The sequence below is a fragment of the Loxodonta africana genome, chromosome 13 (assembly GCF_030014295.1).
Source record: "Loxodonta africana isolate mLoxAfr1 chromosome 13, mLoxAfr1.hap2, whole genome shotgun sequence".
Lineage (NCBI taxonomy): Eukaryota > Metazoa > Chordata > Mammalia > Proboscidea > Elephantidae > Loxodonta > Loxodonta africana.
Window position 1 is genome coordinate 7402241 of NC_087354.1, and position 20301 is coordinate 7422541.

At 38.1% G+C, this 20301-nt stretch overlaps 1 protein-coding gene across 5 annotated transcripts in view; it reads left to right on the forward strand.

Moving 5' to 3' along the window:
* Positions 1 to 20301, forward strand: part of NIPA1 (NIPA magnesium transporter 1) — a 100230-nt gene that overhangs the window by 49812 nt on the left and 30117 nt on the right. For 4 of the 5 annotated variants that reach the window (XM_064296208.1, XM_064296209.1, XM_064296211.1 and 1 more), the window contains 2 exons: positions 1013 to 1060; positions 2232 to 2322. In XM_064296208.1, the coding sequence (XP_064152278.1) occupies positions 1013 to 1060; positions 2232 to 2322 (139 nt within the window). Of the gene's footprint in view, positions 1 to 1012; positions 1061 to 1097; positions 2123 to 2231; positions 2323 to 20301 lie in introns of those variants that run through there. The other variant, XM_023539693.2, reaches the window with a different exon arrangement.

Below are 20301 nucleotides of genomic sequence, written 5' to 3' on the forward strand. Positions count from 1 at the left end.
TCGTCCCCTTGTGTTGGTATCCATTGGTGATTCTTACCTAACTCGGTTTTTATTGTGATGTTGCCAGATGGTAATGTTTTCACTTTATAATTCCTCTACGTTTATTCATTGGCCCCATTTCATTTTTTAGGCACGTATTTTTTTTTTTTTTTTATTGTAATACCTATCTCTCTGCTCCTTCAGTAAGCAGGTTGGATTCCTATGTTCATTATACCCCATTACTGAAGGTCTACTACTGAGAATTAAAACATTCAATTAGAAATAGGTACTTTAACCTGCAGTAATAGAATGTCTCAGACTAGGAGCATTTTGACATACCTGAAGAAGAACAAACATATGTCTCAAAGACTGGGAGACCCTTTCTCTGTAGGTGCCTGTCAAACAGGGCAGGAAGAGGGACTGGTGTGATGGGGAGGCCTGGGCAACTCCTGTCCTCTGCCTGCCCACTGCCCAGGGACGTGTGAGGGTAGCCTGAGAAGATACACGTGAAGTATTGTGTCAGATGGAAAAGCAATGGTGAATGTAAGGGTCTGGCACCCCAGTTGTTGAAAAAGGAGCCACATCAAAGGGGTTCTAAATTATGAAAGAGGAGTAATCTCTGTAAGCAGCCAGTCATTGAACCCTATCCGTAAACTTATCGTATAAATTAAAAAAAAAATTATAATAGGTATAGTAAATGCATGAGAGTTGGACTTTAAAGACAAACTCTCACTTGAGACCAACGTAAAACCTCATTTCAAAGAATATTTTTTCTCTAGAATGGCTTATTGAGCCAAAGACAATGAATTTATAAAGGTTTTATTTGTTTGAGCTGGCCTTTGTGTTGCAAAAAATATCTTTACTTGGTCACTGTAAATGGCTTCTCATGCAGCTCTTTAGGATAATTTAAAGATTCTTTATAGGGAAAATAAACATTATGACATTCATCATTCTTTCAATTTTAGTTTACATGTAGTTTGTAAATATTTTGTAGTTTCCTAACAGTATATCCATTTTTATCTCTCTTTTATAGGTACTTCGTATTTAACAGACATTGTGTGGTGGGCTGGTACAATTGCAAGTAAGTACCCTGTAGGTTGAGGAGTTGCTTCTTTTTCTTTCTTAAGATCAGTCATTCTGTCTGCACAGGGCTGGAGGTGGGTAGGCTGAGCATGGCCCATTCTTTGGAAGGTAGTGTAATTCTACATTTTCCCAGGGTCAGGTATGTCATCCCTGATGCCCCTTCTCCCCCACCTCCTGCAGAGTGGCTGTCTTTGCTCTGTCTCCTCCAAGCCTCTTTCCCCTGGTTGGAAGAGAGTGGGATGGAACAGTGTAGGATGAGGACAAGGACGATGGGAGGTAGTGGAGGGAGGAGGCAGGAGGCTCCTACAGCCTGCAATAAGTTCTGAATCCAGTCTAGATCGAATTGTCCTGGGGTGAAGAAATGAGAAGAATTTCTTGGAAGAAACAGCTGCAGCTTACTTGCCTGTAGTTGGGCTATTTGACATTTGGTGAAATTCTAAGTGTCAATCTGCCTACTTGTGTTCAACAAAATTGGTTTTATAAAGGAGGGTTTCTTGATTCAACTTAAGTACCAGGTGAAAGGTTATGTGTTATAATGTAAAAATACATAATCAAGTTTAAATAAATAAAGGAAAATGTATCAGACATTTCGGAAATGTCATGAGGTTTGTGTGTCATGTATTGGTTTTTAGGCAAGGAATTGTCCAGTAAATGTTGAGTTCTTTCACTGAAGTGCTTGTCTTTAGGCTGTCCTCTCTGTGAAGCCCCTGATGCAGACCTGTGTGGACAATAGTGCTTTCCTTGGATGCACGGCAGTGTGTCATTGTGGCCTGACTGCTTATCCTGGAATAGGTCCTGGCCCGCCTGAAGGGGTGAAACCCTTTGAGAAGGCATACGGGAAGCTCTGTGTGACCAGTCTTAAAACCAATCTGTGTTAAGGAGAAAATGGAAATGTGTTCCTGTGTTGCAACACCGTTGGTTATAGTAGGAATTTTCGTAGATGGCTGAAAACCACTTACCCAAGTACTTTGACTAGTGAAGCTGCTGGGTCTGCTTCCTCTGCCATCTCAATTGTTAAACATATAAATGATGTCCCAGATTTGCATCCTCACAACTAACGGTAAAGACTTAACCTTTTTAAATCAGAGCCTTGCAAAATTAAACCCTGTGATCAATGCTAAAACATAAATTTATGATTGCAAATGATATCCTTGTGATTCTCTTGACAGTGGCTGTTGGCCAGATTGGAAATTTCTTGGCTTATACGGCGGTCCCCACAGTCCTGGTGACTCCCTTGGGTGCCCTCGGAGTGCCATTTGGGTGAGAGCTTGGATTTTGTGTTTTAGTATTTAATGTACAGTTTAGATATTAAAAATTTTTTTATTTTAACCTTTCTGTTAAATAATAAAAGTAAAACTGTACTTGAAGATAGATGTTTAATATTCCAGTCTATATGATTTAATTTTATCCTTTCAAACTTAGTTCTGTGTATTATTAACCCTCTCTTAAGAAATTTGCTTTATAGTATGTTTCAAATTGTAACTTATTCATGGATATTAATGAGTCACTCTTGTGGCCTCTTTTCTGGAAAACTTCCTAGACACTAGAGAGTCTTCCCAATGCCCTTGCAAGTTATTTCAAAACATCATTAGGCAAAACTTGTCAGTTGGTATTTTATTATGAATATCAGGACAAATGAAACATGGGCACCAAGTAATGTGAAATAAAGTTTATTATACAGTAAATAGCAAATGAATTTCCTAAGGAGAAGGGCTCTGGTTTGGTCTGGAGTGAAACAAGAGTGAGGGAGACTTTGGGTTATTTGTGGTTAGGAGGTGGGTCCAGGTAGGGGTTTCCACACTCATGCTGGGGCTTTTGCGGTTTGAAATTTCTGCCTATGCAGAAGGACAGAGAGCACAAAGGATGCACAGCTCTGGGAATGAAGCGTGTAGGCGAGAGTTAGAGCAGAGGGGAAAAGGGAGGAGTGGGGACTTGAAGGCTGTCAGCAGTCAAACTTGAAAATGGAGTCTTTATCTTTATTACAGTTGGCTTATCTACAAAAAGGGAGCATGGGTTAAACGCTTGGCTGCTAACTAAAAGGTCAACAGTCCGAACCCACCAGCCATTCCATGGGAGAAAGATGTGGCAGTCTGCTCCCGTAAAGATTACAGCCTTGGAAACCCTATGGGGCAGTTCTACTCTGTCTATAGGGTTGCTATGAGTTGGAATCAACTTGACAACAACAGGTTGGTTTTATCTACAAAAAACTTAAAAAAATAGAATTTTTATCAGATCTTAGAAAGATAAGGCATTTCTAAAGTTTGAAGCAATAAAAATTCCAAAGGTTAATTTTGTACAATAAAAAATAAAATGGCAAAAGTATCTCAATCAGATATAACATTTATTAAACCTATAATATATAAAGAATTCCTTCTAACTGATAAAAATGATATAAAATTCCATATAGGTAGGATACCTGTCCGTTCATACACAGGAAAGTACATTTATTACAATAATGTTAAACCTCACTATCAATAAAATGCATGTAAGCAACCAAATATAATAACATGTGTATTCAATAAACTATTTAAAATAAGAATGAGAATGTTACAATAAGAATGTTAGAAAGGGTGCCTGGTAAATAACATGATAAATATAACAAACTATAAATATATACTTTCCTTTTTTTCTCAGCTTATTTAATAGACACAAAATTATATAAGGTGATAATTATAGCAATGCATTGTGGAGTTTATTATATATAGATGTAATAATAACAGCACAAGAAGGAGGAAGATAGAATAGAGTTATAAAGGAGTAACATTTCTATATACCACTGGAATTAAGTTAGTACAAATTTGAAGTGAATTCTGATAAGTTAAGATGTATATGGTAAGGCTTAGAGCCAACTACTAGGAAAATAACTCATAAAGAGTGTAGTGAAGAAATCAGTAAAGGAATTAAATTGTTACACAAGAAAATATTCATCCAATGGCAAAGAAAGTAATTAACAAGGAATAAAAAACAAAAAGACTTGAGACATATAGAAAACAAAAAGAATGATTGACATAAATTAAAATGTATCAATAATATTACTCAATGTCTGTGGATTAAACAATTCAGTCAAAGGGCAGAGATTGTCAGGCTGGATAACAAAACAAGATCCAACTATAGGCTCTCTATAGGAAGAACACTTTAGAATAAAAGATGGGTTGAAAATAAAAAGATGAAAAAAGATGTAATCGTAAGTGGATTCAAAGCAACAAAAGCTGGAGTGGATATGCTAACATCAGACAAAATAGACTGTTAAACAAAAAATGTTACTAGAGCTAAAAAAAAAAAATTTTTGGAGACATTTAATAATGACAAAAGGGTCAATCTGTCAGGAAGGCATAACAATTATAAACAAATATGCACTAAAAATATGTGAACATAAAGCCAAGAGAATAAAGAAGGAAATAGACAGTTCAACAGCAATAGTCAGAGATTTCAATACCCTAATTTCAGTAATGGATTAAATGACTAGGCAGGATATCAAGGAAATACAAGACTGGAACAGTACTGTGGGGTTTTCAATTAGCTTTACCCAAAGAATTTGGTCTTTGGCCTTGATTCTTGAGAAGTAACCTCTAAAATCTTAGAATTTACCCAGTGATTGGAGTCTTGGTTATATATGAGGGCTCCAGATCTGAGGGTTTATGTGAATAAGGTGAGTATTGGATTGGGGCTGGTCAAACCAGAAAGACCCATCATGTGATAACAGCCCAACCTCAAGGGGCTGCAGGTTGAATTCAGTCACAAGAACAATGATCTACGTACATCATGCTTATGTAATGGAGCCCCAATATAAGAACTCTGGACATAGAAGCTCAAAGAGCTTACTGGTTGTTGATAGACATTAATGTATGAGGGAGGACAACACATCCTTTGGACATGTTAGTTTTGTTTTGGGAACTCTCCCAGAACTTCTCCTCTTGCATTTCTTCGTGGCTATCATTTTGCTTTCATAAAACTGTAATCCTAAATTTAGCACTTTCCTGAGCTCTGAGAGCCATTCCTTCAAATTATTGAACTCAAGGACGTAGTGGGAGCTAACAGGTACAAATGAGGGGGCCCTGGGAACACCTGAACTTAGTGTTGACTTCCTGATGGGATGTGTGTGTTATGGATTGAATGTGTGTCATCTTGGCTAGGCCATGATTCTCAGTATTGTGTGATTGTCTATCATTTTGTGATCTGATGTGATTTTCCTAGGTGTTGTAAATCCTACCTCTCTGATGTTAATGAGGCAGGATTAGAGGTAGTTATGTTAATGAGACAGGACTTAATCTACAAGATTAGGTTGTATCTTGAGTCAATCTCTCTTGAGATATACAAGGGAAGTAAGCAGAGAGAGAGGGGGACCTCATACCACCAAGAATGTAGTACCAGAAGCAGAGTATGTCCTTTGGAGCCAGGGTTCCTGCACTGAGAAGCTCCTAGACCAGAGGAAGTTTGATGACAAGGACCTTTCCCCAGAGCTGATAGAGAGAGAAAGCTGTCCCCTAGACTGGAACCCTGATTTCGAACTTCTGGCTTCCTAGACTGTGAGAGAATAAATTTCTGTTTGTTAAAGCCATCCACTTGCGGTATTTCTGTTATAGCAACACTACATAACTAAGACAATAAGAAACCCTGAATTTGTGCCAGTAGGCCAGAGGTGAAGGAGTTCTGGGACTCCCAAGCTTGTTCTGGCATCTGAAATCTTTAGCAGACTTGGCAGTTTGTAAGACTGTGCACTTTGACTTGTGAAATCTGACCTAGTTCTGGTGGTTAGGGTCAGAGGAAGAAGTACTGCATTTACATTGCTGTTAGAAGAATTGAAGTGATTCTTTCAACTATAAACTAACTGGGCAGAACAAACATCTATGGAATATTCCACCCAACAATAGCATAATACACATTCTTCCTAGGTACTCATGGAACGTTCTCTAGGATAGACCATATGTTTGGTCATAAAACAAGTGTCGATAAATCAAAATGGACTGGAATCATACAAAGTATGTTCTGTGATCACAGGGAGTGAAATTGGAAATTAACGACAAAAAGGAATTTTGGAAATTCCCATGTATAGAGAAATTAAACACCACTACTAAATGACCAGTGGGTCAAAGAAGAAATTACAAGGAAATAGAAAATACTTTGATATGAATAAAAATGAAAATACAACATACCAAAACTTATGAGATGAAGCTAAAGTAGTGAGTGCTCAGAGGAAAATTTATACCTGCAAATGCCTACATTAAAAAAAGAAGATCTCAAATCAACAACCCAACCTTCCATCTTAAGACACTGGAAAAAGAAGAGCAAATGAAACCCAAAGCAAGCAGAAGGAAAGAAATAATTAATTAATTTGAAAAATGAAGTAAAAGGAAAACAAGAAAATTAATAAAACCAAAAGTTGTTTCTTTGAAAAGATCAACAAAACTTTCAAACTTTAGCTAGACTGACCAAGCAAAAAAAACTCTGAAATTACTAAAATCAGAAATGAAAGAGGAGAAATTTCTATCGACCTAACAGATATAAGAAGAATTGTAAGAATTACTGTGAACAACTGTGTACCAATCAATTAGATAACAAAGATGAAATGAACAAATTGCTAGAAAGACACAACATATCCGAACTGACTCAAAAACAAGTAGAAAATCTGAATTGACCTATAACAAATAAAGAGATAGAATTGGCCATTAAAACTTCTCGCAGAGATGGTTTCACTGGTGAATTCTAGCAAACATTTGAACAAAAATTAATATCATTTCTTTACAAACTCTTAAAAAGCCGAAGAGGAGGGAACACTTTCTAACTCATTTAATTTGGTCAGTATTACCCTGATACCAAAGTCTGACAAATAACACCATATTCTCATATGGATATAGATGCGATAATCCCTGAGTAATATAAATACTAGCAAATCAAATCCAGCAATATATACGAATGATTATACACCATGACCATGTGAAATCTATCCTGGGAATGCAAGGTTGGTTTAACATTGGAAATCATTAACGTAATATACCACATCAATAGAATAAAGGATAAAAATCAGATGATCATCTAGACACAGAAAAAGCATTTGATGAAATCAACACCCTCCCCCCATGATAAAAACACTCAACGTATTAGGAATAGAAGATAATATCTCAGACTGACAAAGGGCCTCTGTGAAAAATCCCTGGCTAACCCCACACCTAACAGCGAGAGACTGAACGCGTCCCCACTAAGACAGGGGACAAGTTCACTCTTGCTGCTTTGGTTGCACTGGATGTAATTAAGCAAGAAAAGGCATCCATATGGGAAAGGAAAAATACTATATCTGCAGATGTCGTGGTCTTGTATATAGATAATCCTAAGGAAACCAGTAAAAAACTATTAGAACAGATAACATTACACAAATATGGTGGCGTTTGAAGTTCTGGAGGACTGCCTTTCCACCTAAAGAAAAATTGAACTGGAAAGAGCAATTGGAACCAACTATTATGGAACTCCAGAACCTGACTGAACACTTAAGCCAAACAGACGGGTGCTTGATAAAGGGACAGGCTACTGATCTTCTCTGGGTGAGGCATATTTGCCAACTAGCTACCATCCCCCATTCCGCAACACTGACATGGATGACAGCCCATGTTCCTAGAGCAGCTATCTGATGCATGAATGGGCAGTGGGGACCTTTTTCTTCAAGAATTTAGGGTTTCACAATTTGCGCAGTCGGGTTAGTCTGGCAGTGTCCTGAGAGACAGATGTAGATGATTGCAACGGTTTTGTCCATCTATAAGTAGCAGCTTCTCCTGGAAGCAAAAATGTAAAGGGCTAGCACAACTTTTTTCTTTTTTGGTGAAATTTATTAGGCCACTGACTAATTATAGAGATAACAGAATTAGAGCACACACTTTGCAAAATTAGCTTGAAGAAGTCACTAAACACAGTTCACTGCAGCTTTCATTAAGTAACAACAGAAATTCCTGAGAAGTAGACACATCAGCTATTTTGTTTTTTCCCTGGAATATAAGGAAATCTTATGCAAAACACTTCTGGGGCATGATCTAGAGAACAGAGTCCTTGGTGTCCAGGCATTTTTTGGAGGGCAGTCTGCAAATATAGTTAGAGGAGGTCACTGAGGAGATGGATTATTACTACCTTCAACAATTAAAAAAATGTTTTCAATCTCTGGGGAAGAATCTGAGTGCCAGAGTTACCACGTTATATAATACTCAAGTGTCCCAGTTTCAACAGCAACAACAAACTCATAAGGAATACAAAGAAATGGGAATAAAATTGCTCAATCAAAATAATAATGTAGTCACAGAAGCCACCTCTATGGAATCCTGGATAATGGACAGACTAGAAGATATTAAAACAACAATTTTAATATGCTCAAAGAACAAAAGAAAAACATGAGCAATTACCTAAAGAAAATCAGGAAAATGAAACAGAAACAAAATAATCATTTCCATTAAGAGATAGAAACTATAAAAAAGAACCAAACAGAACTATTGGAGCTGAAAAATACAATAACTGAAAAGAGAAATTCAAAGGAGGTACTCAACAACAGATTTAACCTGGCAGAAAGATCAGTGAACTGAATGATAAGGCAAATGAAACTATCAACTTCGAGTAACAGCAACAGAAAAGGAAAAAGAAAACTGAGCAAAACCTAATGGTATTGCGGGACACTATTAAGCGAACCAACATATGCATCATAGGAATCCCAGAAGGAAAAGAGAAAGAAGAGAGGAAATTATATTTGAAGAAACAATGGCAGAAGGTGTTCCAGATTTGATGAAGGATATCAATCTACAAATCCAAGAAGCTCAATGAACTCCCAAGTAGCATAAACCCAAAGAGAACCACAAGACACATTCTAATCAAACCTTTGAAAACCAAAGCTACAGAGAAAATCTTAAAAGCAGCATGAGAGAAGCGAACTGTCATATACATGTGGTCCTAAATAAGATTGTGTGCTGATTTCTCCTCAGAAGCCATGGAGATCAGAAGTCAGTAGAATGACATACTTAAACTGCTGAAAAAAAGAACTGTTAACCAAGAATTCTACATCAAACAAAACTGTCCTTCAAAAATGAGGGTGAAATTAAGACATTCACAGATAAAGAAAAGCTGAGGAGTTTGTTATGGCTAGACCTCCCCTACAAAAAATGCTAAAAGGAGTCTTTCACATTGAAGGCAAAGACACTGAACAGCAGCTTGAAGGCATAATGAAGCAAAAAAGGTCTCTGGTAAAGGTAATTTATGGCCAGTCTTAATGGAATTTTTCATCTGTAACTCTAGCTTGTTTTGCCCTACGTTATTTAAAATAGCAAATGCATAAAAAAAGAATTATAAAGGTATCTTATTGGACTAATATATATAAAAATGTACCTTGTGTTAACAATACGAAGATGAGTAGGAGTGGAATAGGAATAGAGTTTTTGTATGTTACTGAAGTTAAAAAAATATATATATATATTTTTTTCGTATTAATTTAAACTAGGATGTTAGGATGTTATAATAAGGATGTTACATGTAATTCTGCAAAGAAAATATCCAAAAATACACAAAAAGAAGCAATAAGGGAATCAAGACGATTGAGTATAAAAAACCATCTAAACACAGAATGCAGTATTGGAGGAAACAAAGGACAAAAAAGTTATAAGACACAAAAACAAATAGCAAAATGACAAAAGTAAGTCCTTTCTTATCAGTAATTACTTTAAATGTAAATGGTTTAAACTGTAATAAAGTAGAGATTTGAAGAAAGGATAAAAAACCAGGATCCATCTATATGCTATCTACAAGAGACAGACAGTAGACTCAAAGACACAAATAGGTTGAAAGTCAAAGGATGGAAAAAACATTTCATTCACATAGTGACCAGAAGAGAACTGTAGTGACTATATTAATATCAGATAAAATAGAGCTTAGGTAAAAAATAAAAAAAAAAAAACAACTGTGACAAGAGGCAAAGAAAGGCATTATATGATGATAAAATGGTCAATCCGTCAAGAACATGTAAAAACTATAAATATATATGTATTTAATACCAAAGTCCAAAGCCAGCATACAAGATAGGAGAGTTTTTTCTTTATTGCATGGGAGACCCTCCTGTCCAGCCCTCATAGCAGTGAGGCTGGAGCACCCAGCTGTAAACTGAGCCATGCACTATAAAAGGCGAGTTGTGCCCCTTTAGCCCAGAAGAGGGGTGAATGAACTTCTGATGGTCTGGTGAGTTAGATTCTTTATATCTGTCTGGAGGAGCCCAGAGTTACTAGGGAGGCACAATACCCATGTGGAGAAGCCAGTCCCTGGCTACCCTCCAGGCAAGACTGAGAAAGAAAAAAAAAAATTGTTCTGCCTCCAGATTACATGACAAAGGGACCAATTAATGGCCGTAAACAACAGGTACCCAAAGGCAGATCTCTGAGATATGCTTGCCCCTGGAGTCTTGAAACTTCTGAAACAAAAAGAGGGAGTAAAAGGTGATTGAAGATAAACATACAAAAATCACTTGGATTCCTCTACATCAACAAAAAGAACATCGAAGAGGAAACAACCAAGTCAATACCATTCACAGTAGCCCCCAAGAAGATAAAATACTTAGGAATAAATCTTACCAAGGATATAAAAGACCTATACAAAGAAAACTACAAAGCTCTACTACAAGAAATTAAAAAGGACATACTTAAATGGAAAAACATACCTTGCTCATGGATAAGAAGACTTAACATAGTAAAAATGTCTATTCTACCAAAAGCCATCTACACATACAATGCACTTCCGATCCAAATTTCAATGTCATTTTTTAAGGTGATAGAGAAACAAATCACCAACTTCATATGGAAGGGAAAGAAGCCTCGGATAAGTAAAGCATTACTGAAAAAGAAGAAAGTGGGAGGCCTCACTCTACCTGATTTCAGAAGCTGTTATACAGCCACTGTAGTCAAAACAGCCTGGTACTGGTACAACAACAGGCACATAGACCAGTGGAACAGAATTGAGAACCCAGATATAAATCCATCCACATATGAGCAGCTGATATTTGACAAAGGCCCAGTGTCAGTTAATTGGGGAAAAGATAGTCTTTTTAACAAATGGTGCTGGCATAACTGGATATCCATTTGCAAAAAAATGAAACAGGACCCATACCTTACACCATGCACAAAAACTAACTCCAAGTGGATCAAAGACCTAAACATAAAGACTAAAACGATAAAGATCATGGAAGAAAAAATAGGGACAACCTTAGGAGCCCTAATACAAGGCATAAACAGAATACAAAACATTACCAAAAATGACGAAGAGAAAGCAGATAACAGGGAGCTCCTAAAAATCAAACACCTATGCTCATCTAAAGACTTCACCAAAAGAGTAAAAAGACCACCTACAGACTGGGAAAGAATTTTCAGCTATGACATCTCCGACCAGCGCCTGATCTCTAAAGTCAAAACTCAAACACAAAAAGACAAACAACCCAATCAAGAAGTGGGCAAAGGATATGAACACACACTTCACTAAAGAAGATATTCAGGCAGCTAACAGATACATGAGAAAATGCTCTCGATCATTAGCCATTAGAGAAATGCAAATTAAAACCATGATGAGATTCCATCTCACTCCAACAAGGCTGGCATTAATCCAAAAAACACAAAATAATAAATGTTGGAGAGGCTGCGGAGAGATTGGAACTCTTATACACTGCTGGTGGGAATGTAAAATGGTACAACCACTTTGGAAATCTATCTGGCATTATCTTAAAAAGTTAGAAATAGAACTACCATACAACCCAGAAATCCCACTCCTCGGAATATACCCTAGAGAAATAAAAGCCTTCACACAAACAGATATATGCACACCCATGTTTATTGCAGCTCTGTTTACAATAGCAAAAAGCTGGAAGCAACCAAGGTGTCCATCAACAGATGAATGGTTAAATAAATTGTGGTATATTCACACAATGGAATACTAGGCATCGATAAAGAACAGTGAGGAATCTGTGAAACATTTCATAACATGGAGGTACCTGGAAGGCATTATGCTGAGCGAAATTAGTCAGAGGCAAAAGGACAAATATTGCATAAGAGCACTATTATAAGATCTTGAGAAATAGTATAAACTGAGAAGAACACATACTTTTGTGGTTACGAGGGGGGAGGGAGGGTGGGAGAGGGTTTTTTACTGATGAATTAGTAGATAAGAACTGCTTTAGGTGAAGGGAAGGACAACACTCAATACATGGAAGGTCAGCTCAATTGGACTGGACCAAAAGCAAAGAAGTTTCCAGGATAAAATGAATGCTTCAAAGGTCAGCGGAGCAAGGGCGGAGGTTTGGGGACCATGGTTTAAGGGGACTTCTAAGTCAATTGGCAAAATAATTCTATTATGAAAACATTCTGCATCCCACTTTGAAATGTGGCATCTGGGGTCTTAAATGCTAACAAGTGGCCATCTAAGATGCATTAATTGGTCTCAACCCACCTGGATCAAAGGAGAATGAAGAACACCAAGGTCACACGACAACTAAGAGCCCAAGAGACAGAAAGGGCCACATGAACCAGAGACCTACATCATCCTGAGACCAGAAGAACTAGTTGGTGCCCGGCCACAACCGATGACTGCCCTGACAGGGAGCACAACAGAGAACCCCTGAGGGAGCAGGAGATCAGTGGGATGCAGACCCCAAATTCTCATAAAAAGACCATACTTAATGATCTGACTGAGACTAGGGGAATCCCGGCGGTCATGGTCTCCAAACCTTCTGTTGGCCCAGGACAGGAACCATCCCCGAAGACAACTCATCAGACATGGAAGGGACTGGACAGTGGGCAGGAGAGAGGTGCTGATGAAGAGTGAGCTAATTATATCAGATGGACACTTGAAACTGTGTTGGCATCTCCTGTCTGGAGGGGGGATGGGAGGATAGAGAGAGTTGGATGCTGGCAAAATTGTCACGAAAGGAGAGACTGGAAGGGCTGACTCATTAGGGGGAGAGCAAGTGGGAGTACGGAGTAAGATGGATATAAACTTATATATGACAGTTTGACTTGATTTGTAAACGTTCACTTGAAGCTCAATAAAAGTTAATTAAAAAAAAAGGTGATTGAGATTGGATCATACATCAAGCGACCTATAACCTGTGAAAAGCACATTTCGTCTATTTAGGGACTGTGGAAACAAATTGGCCACTTAAATCAGAGAAGTGGCTGAGGAAGAGAGGGGCTGCTGAACTTATCTAGGTGAATTACATACACCAATAGGCTAACACACACTACTCAGAGGAGGGGACTGTGGCACGTGTTCTCAGAACTGTTGGAAGGTGCCAGGGCTGGCAGTAGACATCTTGTCTCCCTGATCTGTGGTATCACAGTCTGCAGAGAAGGCTTGACTGGTAGTGTGTTGTTCCTAGCTCTCAGTCAGTGCTGGCAAAATGAAAGGACTAGCGTGGCCTCTAGTGGAATTTAGGAGCAGAGGGTGAAAATAAAAGAACCACACAGACAACTATAATCGCTGGGAAAAGAGAAGATTCTGAGTTCTAGAGTTAACAAAGTATAATAGTCAAATGCTCCAGGTTCAGCAAAAAATTATAAGGCATACAAGGAAACAAGAAAGGATGACCTAGGAACTAAAAAAAAAAGCAACAGCAACCAAAAAATATATATGTGATTGCATATGTGTGTATGTATGCAAATATGTGTATAGGTATATATACGTATGTATATGTGTGCATATAGATGTATTTATATTATATGTATATACATGTATGTGTATGCACACCTAGTGGTAGTGGTTAAGTATGACGGCTGCTAACCAGAAGGTCAGCAGTTTGAGTCTACCAGGGGCTCCTTGCAAACTCTATGGGGCAGTATTACTGTGTTCTATAGCATCACTATGAGTCAGAATTGACTCGACAGCAGTGGGTTTGGTTTGGTTTTTTGGTATATGTATGTGTATATATACGATAATATATATATATATATGTACTAAAGCACATTGGGGGCATGGTTACAGATACTTTTTCTTAGACATAACCAAACACCTTACTAGTTTGGTTTTCTGAGTTTGAAGCCTTACGATCATAGTCTCATGGGACAACTCAGTCAATTGGCATAATATAGTTAATAAATTTGATGAGTAGTGTCTGGGGTCTTAAAAGCTTGTGAGTGGCCATCTAAGATACAGCTACTAGTATCTACTCATCTAGAGCAAAAGAGAAAGAAAGAAACCAAAGACTCAGAGAAGAAACTAGTCTACAGGACTAATAGTCTACACAAACCACAGCCTCATCTACCTTGAGACCAAAAGAACTAGATGGTACCTGGCTACCACTACCAACCTTTCTGATCAGGGCCACAATAGATGAATCCTGATAGAACAGGAGAAAAATGTGAAACAGAATTCAGATTCTTAAAAAGTCCAGATTTACTGGACCAGTTGAGAAGAGAGGACTCCCCAAGACTATCGCCCTGAGATACTCCTTAAACTTTGCACAGAAACTATCCCCTGAGGTCACCTTTTAGCTAAATAAGAGATTGGCTCATAAAATAAAGAATATTACCCGTAAGTACTGCACTTCTTTAAAAAATCATCTATATGAGACCAAACAGTCAACAGTTACTCTAAAGCAAAGAGGAGAAGGTAAGGGGGCAGGGAAACTAGATTACTGGAAATGAGACAACTAGAACACAAATAATGAGAATGTTGACACATGGTGAAAAATAAACCAACATCACTGAACAGTATGTGTATGAACTGCTAAATGAGAACCTAATTTGCTGTGTAAACATTCACTAAAGATGCAATAAATCAAAAAAAAGAAAGAAAGAAAAGGTGGCCCAATCAAAAGAACATTATGAAGAGGCAGAAACTAGCCTTGTGGGAGTCCAGATGATGGAAAAAATAGAGGACCTTCAAACAACAACATTAACTATACTCAAGGAATTTAAAGAACACACAGAAAATGAATGAAAGGAAATCAGGAAACAAAAAGAGTCTCAGTAAGGAAATAGAAAACATTAAAAAAGAAAGAAAGAAAGAAATGCTGGATCTGAGGAATAAGATAACTGAATTGGAAAATTCAAGGGAGGGATTCAACAATAGATTTGAGCAGGCAGAAGAAAAGATAAGTGAACTAGAGGACAAACTAATCAAATTTATTGAGTTCCAAGAGAAACACAAGGAAAAAAGGAAGAAAAATGAGTAAAGCCAAATGGAATTGTGGGACATAATGAAGCAAAAAAACATATACATTATGAAAATCCTGGAAGGAGAGGAGAGAAAGAAAGGATCAGAAAGAACATTTGAAGAATGTTAGTAATGGCAGAAAACTTTCCAGACCTGAGCAAGGAGTTGAACCTGCAAATCCAAGAAGCTTGATGAACTCCAAATAGAATATACCCAAAGATATCTACCCCACCATACCTTGTAATCAAAGACAGCAGAGAAGCCCAGTATAACACAATAAGGAGTACTCAGTATGATTAAGTGCCAGTTTCTCCACATAAACCTTGCAGGCCAGGAGACAATGGAACGATATAAATAAAGTAGTGAAAGAAAAGAACCGTCAACGAAGAATTCTCTATTTGACCAAACTGTCCTTCTGAAACGAGGGTGAAATCAAGACATCCCTAAATAAACAAAAGTTGTGGGAATTCGTTACCACTGGAACCTATTTGCATAAATTGCCAAAGGGAGTCCTTCAGATGGAAAGGAAAGAACACTAGGCAGCTACTTGAAGCTGTACGTAGGAAAAATTAGTAAGTAAGTAAGTAAGTAAACATAAGACAAGAGCTATCGCAAGTAAAGTAATGTTGAGTTTTCAGAAATAAACCCTCAAAGTTTTGGTCAATTTATTTTGGCCAAGAGCACCAAGACAATTCAGTGGGGGAAAGAATAGTCTTTTCAACATGCTGTATCAAGACAGCTGGATATCCATATGAAAAAAAGTGAAGTTGAACCCTTAAACTATATATAAAATTAACTCAATATGTATCAAAGACCTAAATATAAGGGCTAAAAGTGGAAAACTCTTAGAAGAAAACGTAGATATAAATCTATGTGACCTGGGATTAGGCAACAGCTTCTTAGATATGATACCAAAAGGACTAAAAAAAAAAAAAAATGTGACCTGGGATTAGGCAACAGCTTCTTAGATATGATACCAAAAGGACTAGCAACCAAAAAAAAAAAAAAAAAGTAAATTAGACATCATCAAAATTAGACTTTTGTGCTTCAAAGGATGTGATCAAGAATGTTAAAAGGCACCCCAAAGTTAAATAGATGAGTGGAGAATGTTTTTTAAATCATGTATCTGATAAGGGATTTGTATCTAGTATATATATATAAACTATTAAATAATAAAAAGACAAGTGAAAAACCCCAAACCAAACCCACTGCCTTCGAGTAGATTGCGACTCATAGCGACCCTATAGGACACAGTAGAACTGCCCCATAGAGTTTCCAAGGAACACCTGGTGGATTCGAACTGCTGACCTCTTGGTTAACAGCTGTGGCACTTAACCACTATGCCACCAGGGTTTCCAAAAAGACAAATAACCCAGTTAAAAATTGGCAAATTATCTGAATAGAGAGTTCTCCAAGAAAGATAAACAAATGGCAAATAAACAAATGATGTGCAACATAATTAACCAGTGGCAGTCGAATGAACTCTAACTCATGGTGACCCTTATTTGTCAGAATAGAACTGTGCTCCATAGGATTTTGGTGACTGGTTTTTTGGAAGTAGATCACCAAGCTTTTTCTTTGAGGGTGCATCTGGGTGGACTTGAACCTCCAGCCTTTTGGTTAGCAGTGGAGTGCATTAACTATTTGCACCCACTCAGGGACTTCACGACAGTATCAAGGAAATGCCAATCAAAACTACAGTGAGATGCCACTTCACATCCACTGGAGATGGCTATGCCCAAAAAGCAAAATAACAAGTGTGACAAAGGCTTGGAGTAATTGGAATCCCTGTGCACTGGTGATGGAAATCTAAAATGGCGCAGCCACTTAGGAAGATGTCCTGGTAGTTTCTCAGACAGTTAAACATAGTTTCCACATGATCCAGCAATTTCTCTCCCAGATATATAAGCGATAGAAATTACAACATATCCACACAAAAACTTGCGCATAATATTCTTAACAGAACGTGGAAACAACCCAAATGTTCACCAAAATATTAAATGATAAATAAAATGTATATCCATACAGTGGAATATTATTTGGCAATTAAAGTAACTATTCATACGTGCTACAACATGGATGAATCTTGAAGGCGTTACTCTAAGTGAAAAAGGGCAGTCACAAAAGGGCTACATATTGTACGATTCTATTTATATGAAATGTCCATAGTAGGCAACTCTTCAGAGACAGAAGGTGGTTGCCAGGGACTGAGGGGATGGAGGGATTGTTAGGTGATAGCTAAGGAGTGGTAAGGAATTTCTTTTAGAAATTGAATAATGAAAATGTTCTAAAATTGATTGTGGTGTTGATGCATTATTCTAAATATACTAAAAGCCGATGAGTGTGTGTTTTAAATGGGTGAATTGTATGGTACATGAATTGTATCTCAATAAAACTTAAAAAAGGAAGAATGAAAAAAGAAAAGATATTCACCTCAAATGAATACAACCTTTCAGAAGGCAGAATGGCAATGGATATCCTGAATCATCCAAGTGTTCCTGATCTTTAAGTCAGAAGTCTTGCTCTGAGGAATTTAACCTTAGAAAATGACTGTTGTTGTTGTTACGTGCCTTCCAATCCATTCCAACTCATAGTGACCCTGTGCACAGCAGAACAAAACGCTGCCAGGCCCTGCGTCATCCTTATCGTTGTTATGCTTGAGTCCATTGTTGCGGCCAGTGAGTCAGTTTATCTCATTGAGGGTCATCCTCTTTTTCACTGATCCTCTACTTTATCAAGCATGGTGTCCTTCGCTTGCGACTTGTTCCTCCCAATAACATGTCCAAAGTACTTGAGGCAAAATCTCACCATATTTGCTCCTAAGGAACATTCTAGCCATACTTCTTCCAAGACAGATTTGTTCATTCTTCTGGCAGTCCATGGTATATTCAATATTCTTCACTGATACCACAATTCAAAAGCGTCAGTTCTTCTTTGGTCTTCCTTATTCACTGTCCAGTTTTCACATGCATGTGAGGTGATTGAAAATGCCGTGCCTTGGGTCAGGCACACCTTAGTCCTCAAGGTGACATCTTTGCTTTTTAACACTTTAAAGAGGTCTTTTGCAGCATATTTGCCAAATGCAGTACGTTGTTGGATTTCTTGACTGCTGCTTCCATGGACGTTGCTTGTGAATCAAGTAAAATGAAGTCCTTGACAACTTTAGTCTTTTCTCTGTTTATCACGATGTCGTTTGATTCTGTTGTGAAGATTTTTGTTTTCTGTGAGTCAAGGTGCAATCCATGCTGAAGGCTGTAGTCTCTGATCTTCCACAGTAAGTGCTTCAAGTCCTCTTCAGGAAGCAAGGTTGTAACATCGGCATATTGAAGGTTGTTAATGAGTCTTCCTCCAGCCCTGATGCCCCGTTCTTCGTATAGTCCAGTTTCTCGGACTATTTGCTTAACACGCAGATTGAATAAGTATGGTGAAAGTATACAACCCTGACGCACACCTTTCTTGACTTTAAACCACACACAGTATCCCTTTTTCTGTTCGAACAACTGCTTCTTGGTCTATGTACAGGTTACTCACGAGCACAATTAAGTGCTCTGGAATTCCCATTCTTTGTAGTGTTATCCGTAACTTGTTGTGATCCACACAAATTGAATGCCTTTGCATAGTCAATAAAACACAGGTAAACGTCTTTCTGGTATTCTCTGCTTTCAGCCAAGATCTGACATCAGCAGTGATATCCCTAGTTCCATGTTCTCTTTTGAATCTGGACTTTTGGCAGTTCCTTATCGAGGTACTGCTGCAACTGCTTTTGAATAATCTTCAGCAAAATTTTACTTGTGTGTGATATGAATGATAGTGTTTGTTAATTTCTACTTTCTGTTGGATTGCCTTTCTTTAAATTGGGCACAAATGGATCACTTCCAGTCACTTGGCCAGGTGGTTTTCTTCCAAATTTCTTGGCACAGATGAGTGAACACCTCCAGCGCTGCATCCGTTTTTGAAACATCCCAGTTGGTATTCTGTCAGTTTCTGGAGCCCTTTGTTTTTGAACAATGCCTTCAGTGCAGCTTGGACTTCTTTTTTCAGCACCGTTGGTTCCTGATCATAAGCTACCTCCTGAAATGGTTGAATGTCGACCAGGTCTTTTTTTGGTACAATGATTCTGTGTATTTCTTGCATCTTCTTTTGATGTTTCCTGTGCATTCAATAATTTCCCCATAGAATCCTTCAATATTGCAACTCGAGGCTTGAATTCTTTCTTCGGTTCTTTGAGCTTGAGAAATACCAAGTGTGTTCTTCCCTTTTCGTGGCGGGAGCAGAGCGCATGCTTTGGACCCAGGGTCCCTGCACAGAGAAGCTCCTAGTCCAGGGAAAGATTGATGACAAGGACCTTCCTCCAGAGCTGACAGAGAGAGAAAGCCTCCCCCTGGAGCTGATGCCCTGAATTTGGACTTCTAGCATACTAAACTGTGAGAAAATAAATTTCTCTTTGTTAAAGCCATCCACTTACGGTATTTCTGTTGTAGCAGCACTAGATGACTAAGACGTAGGCATATGGATATTATCCTCTCACTGTGACAGTGTTGTACTTCAGGGTATATCTTGAAATGTTCTTTTTGGTGATGAATGCGATGACATTCCTCTTCAATTTGTCGTTCCTGAAGTAGTAGACCATATGATTGTCAGATTCAGAATGGCCAATACCAGTCCATTTCAGCTCACTAATACCTGGGATATCGATCTTTATGTGTTCCATTTCATTTTTTAGGACTTCCAGTTTTCATAGATTCATACTTTATACATTCTATATTCTTGTTATTAATGGGTGTTTATAGTTGTTTCTTCTCATTTTGAGTCTTACCACATCAGCAAATGAAAGTTGCAAAAGCTTAACTCCACCCACGTCATTAAGGTCAGCTGTGCTTTGAGAAGGCAGTTCTTCCCCAGTCGTGTTTTGAGTGCCTTCCAACCGGGGCGGGGGCGGGGGGAGTGTCTCGTCTTCCCGTACTGTATCAGACAGGGTTCCACTGCTATTCGTAAGGCTTTCACTGGCTGGTTTTTTCAGAAGTAGATCACCAGGTCCTTCTTCCTAGTCTGTCTTAGTCTGGAAGCTCTGCTGAAACCTGTCCACCATGG